We start from the raw sequence: 3173 nt of genomic DNA, 5'->3' as shown, positions 1-3173 counted from the left end.
TGCGCATTTGGTAGGAAATACTGACCAGAGACCAATCAGTGCGGTTCTTTCATATTTGCAATCCATCGCAAATATTTGTGTTACGGAGCCCAGAAGACCGTTGGACACGTGCATCAACTGATCAATGAGTGCAAATATAATTCAATTAAAATGGTCTTTAATGAAATACATACATGTACGAATTGATAATTACACATGAAAAACCTTCGTAGTTGTATTCTTGTTTGAATTTCATTCATTACCACAATATATACATTTACACCTAAGCGAAATTGCTTATGCTTATGCAAAACAGTATAGCTAGGTCAACACATTTGAATGACATTGAGTTTGAAACTGAGCATGCGCAAATTTTTACTCCGCAATATCCATCTCGGAAAGGATATATATAGGGATTGAAGAGTTTTTAACGTTAAGTGAAATGCTGTTCATGTGGAGAGGTGGAATTGAAGCAAGAAGTATATTTTGCTGATTTTCCATCAAGAACTGCAGTGGAAACTATTGCAATATGTCTAGCCTTGTCGGCACAACGGTGGCTTCTGAAATTCTGACTGATGTCGTTACCGAGGTCATGTTCGCAGGACACGGTGAGGATATTGCCCTGTCGAGTCCTTATTCTCTGGCAGTCGTTATTGTATTATCCGTGGTCATAGCTGTGATCATTTTCATGACCGTCGTCGGGAATCTCTTCGTCGTCATCGCGTTCTGCACGACAACCAAACTCCGCACTTACAACAACTATTTCATTTTGGGTCTGGCCATCGCCGACCTGTTGGTCGGTGCAGTCGACATGCCTCTGTTCGCCGTCGTCATCATCATGGGACGATGGCCGTTCAGTGCCGTCTTCTGTGATATCTTCACCTTCCTCGACCACGCGTTCACACATACGAGCATGGTACTCGTCACCCTCATCAGCCTCGATCGTTGCGTTGCTGTATCGGACCCTTTCCGACATCGTCAACACTGGCGAAGACGGTCCCGTGCAATCCTCATCATTACAATCGGTTACATTCTCCCTTTCGTCGTCTGGTTACCGGCGACGACTCTCTGGCAAATCATCAACGGCAATGACCAAAGGCCCTTTCCTGAAGATGTTTGCGAACCCTTGTACTTTCAAAGTGTTGCTGCAAGCTTTGTCCTTCCCATGGTTTACTTCTTCGTCCCCTTTATCCTAACAACCGTCCTCTGTGCCAAAATTTACGCCGTCATTAGAAAATTCTACAAAGGGCGAAAGAAGATGAGACTTGCAACAGGGATCGTGCAGTCTCCGTCTTCCGCTGTCGACCGGCCAAGTGATCCTGGAACTGGCAACATAACTGCATCGGTACAGACATCAACTGCGACTGAGAGTGTTGTAAAGGAAGACATAAAAAAGACAAAGGAAATCGGCAGTGAGAGCATGAAAGGTTTGTCACAAATCTATTCAAAGTAGTCATTAGTTATTCATATTCTGTATGAAAATACAATCTTATTGCAGGCTTAAATAATTATTGGTAGCTGAAATTTTAAAGTTGGTTACAGATATTGTGAATAATATTTATCTGACAATAGACCTAATTATGAATAAAATTATGTGTCGGTTATTCAGCACAAAGAATGCTCAATGTCCAAATCATAACAAGAAAGAATCCTATATGATAGTATTACCTGAGTGAAAAATAAAATTGACCAATTGATTATTAGGAAATCCCATTTTAATCACCCGTTGTTGTTGCTAAGTTTGGAAATCATTCATTAACTATACTCTATACATGTATGTACATACCGGCACGTAGGGTTTTTTTTAGTTGCGTTTGATCGTAGCTCCTTCTGCAATAGGCCCCTTGGATTAATCGGTTCATGATGTATAGTTAAATGAATACCCGAAAATCGGCCTGGTTAGTGTTTCATAAAGCTCATCATAAGTTAAGGGCGACTTTAAGAACAACTGGTAATCTTTTCTTGTGGTAAATGGTATGCATACAAATGTTCATTGATGATGGTTTAGCGCGTAAGAAAGGATCACCAGTCGTTCTTAAAGTCGCTTTTAACTTACGAAGAGCTTTATGAAACGGGCCCTTGGCTCCAAACAATAATAACGGGTTTATATTCATACACTACGTCTAAGAACCATATGGACCAATTTCCGACCAAGTCTGAGTAGTGGGTGTCGTGCTCCATGGGGATATGGTATTATAAATATGAAAAAAGCTGAAATGCAAGTGAAACATAAATAAAATAAAAATAAAGCATAACTATAGAAAACAGCTTATTGTTACGTCATCGTTTTGATTTAGCTGAAGCTATTTGATATACATGCAATTCTATTGTTTTTCTTCATACGCAGGCGTTCGTACCTTGGCCTTTATCGTTACTGCTATGTGGATAGCATGGTTCCCGGCCGTAATCGTCACAGTGACGTCACCATTTTGCCCCACGTGCGTGCCGAGTATCGTCTATTCGGTAATTATACGTCAGCCCATTGACAATTCGTTTTTAAACTTGCATAATACAATCACAGATTGTAGTGGGAAGTTCACGGTACACCATGTATCTTTCTGGGGGAAGGTGTTGGTCCAGAAAAGGACCACCTCGACAAGCGTGTTCTTGTCGTCTTTAGGAGAATCAATCATATTCATAAATCAGTGTACTGGGAACGATTTTTTAACCATGGTATGGTTATCAATCCAAAAAAATAATAACAATGAAGAAAAAAGAGCAATATTTCATAATTTACAGTTAAGTACACCAACGTAATTTCTAGGGGTGCGGCGCATGATTTATAACACATGTACAATATGAAGGCCGTGTAGAAGAATTCCTAACGTGGGAGAACGGCGAGTTTTGTCGCGCTGCACCGAAATATATAGTGCGTATCAAAAAAAGTTTACACTTTGAAAAAAATCCTGTAAAATTATACATTTGTAATATCCTGAAGATTTTTCCACATTTTAATATTGGTACAGACCCATTTAAGCATATGATGATATAACTAGCGTAAAATATTTCCGCTTGAGTGAGCACCACTTACTTTTGAAAAGTTAGTGAAAAATAATTTGAGCAGAACTTTGAAATAGTTATGCGAATAAAAGTAGACCTTAATCATAAAGAACACGTGGAATTTAGCTAGTAAAATTGATTAGAAGATATATTTTACTTTTTTAAACTTGTTTCCTTGCCCAAAACACTTCGAA

At 39.3% G+C, this 3173-nt stretch overlaps 1 protein-coding gene across 1 annotated transcript; it reads left to right on the top strand.

Moving 5' to 3' along the window:
• Positions 1-508: 508 nt before the first annotated feature.
• On the top strand, positions 509-1432 carry LOC121406289 (muscarinic acetylcholine receptor M2-like). Its single transcript, XM_041597304.1, has one exon. The coding sequence runs from the start codon at positions 509-511 to the stop codon at positions 1430-1432; it is 924 nt and encodes a 307-aa protein (XP_041453238.1).
• Positions 1433-3173: the final 1741 nt, after the last annotated feature.

Source organism: Lytechinus variegatus, chromosome 19 (assembly GCF_018143015.1).
Source record: "Lytechinus variegatus isolate NC3 chromosome 19, Lvar_3.0, whole genome shotgun sequence".
NCBI lineage: Eukaryota > Metazoa > Echinodermata > Echinoidea > Temnopleuroida > Toxopneustidae > Lytechinus > Lytechinus variegatus.
This window is presented reverse-complemented; position numbering and strand designations above follow the sequence as displayed.

Coding starts and splice junctions, on each gene's coding strand:
- LOC121406289 (XM_041597304.1), top strand. CDS start 509: ATGTCTAGCCTTGTCGGCACAACGGTGGCTTCTGAAATTCTGACTGAT.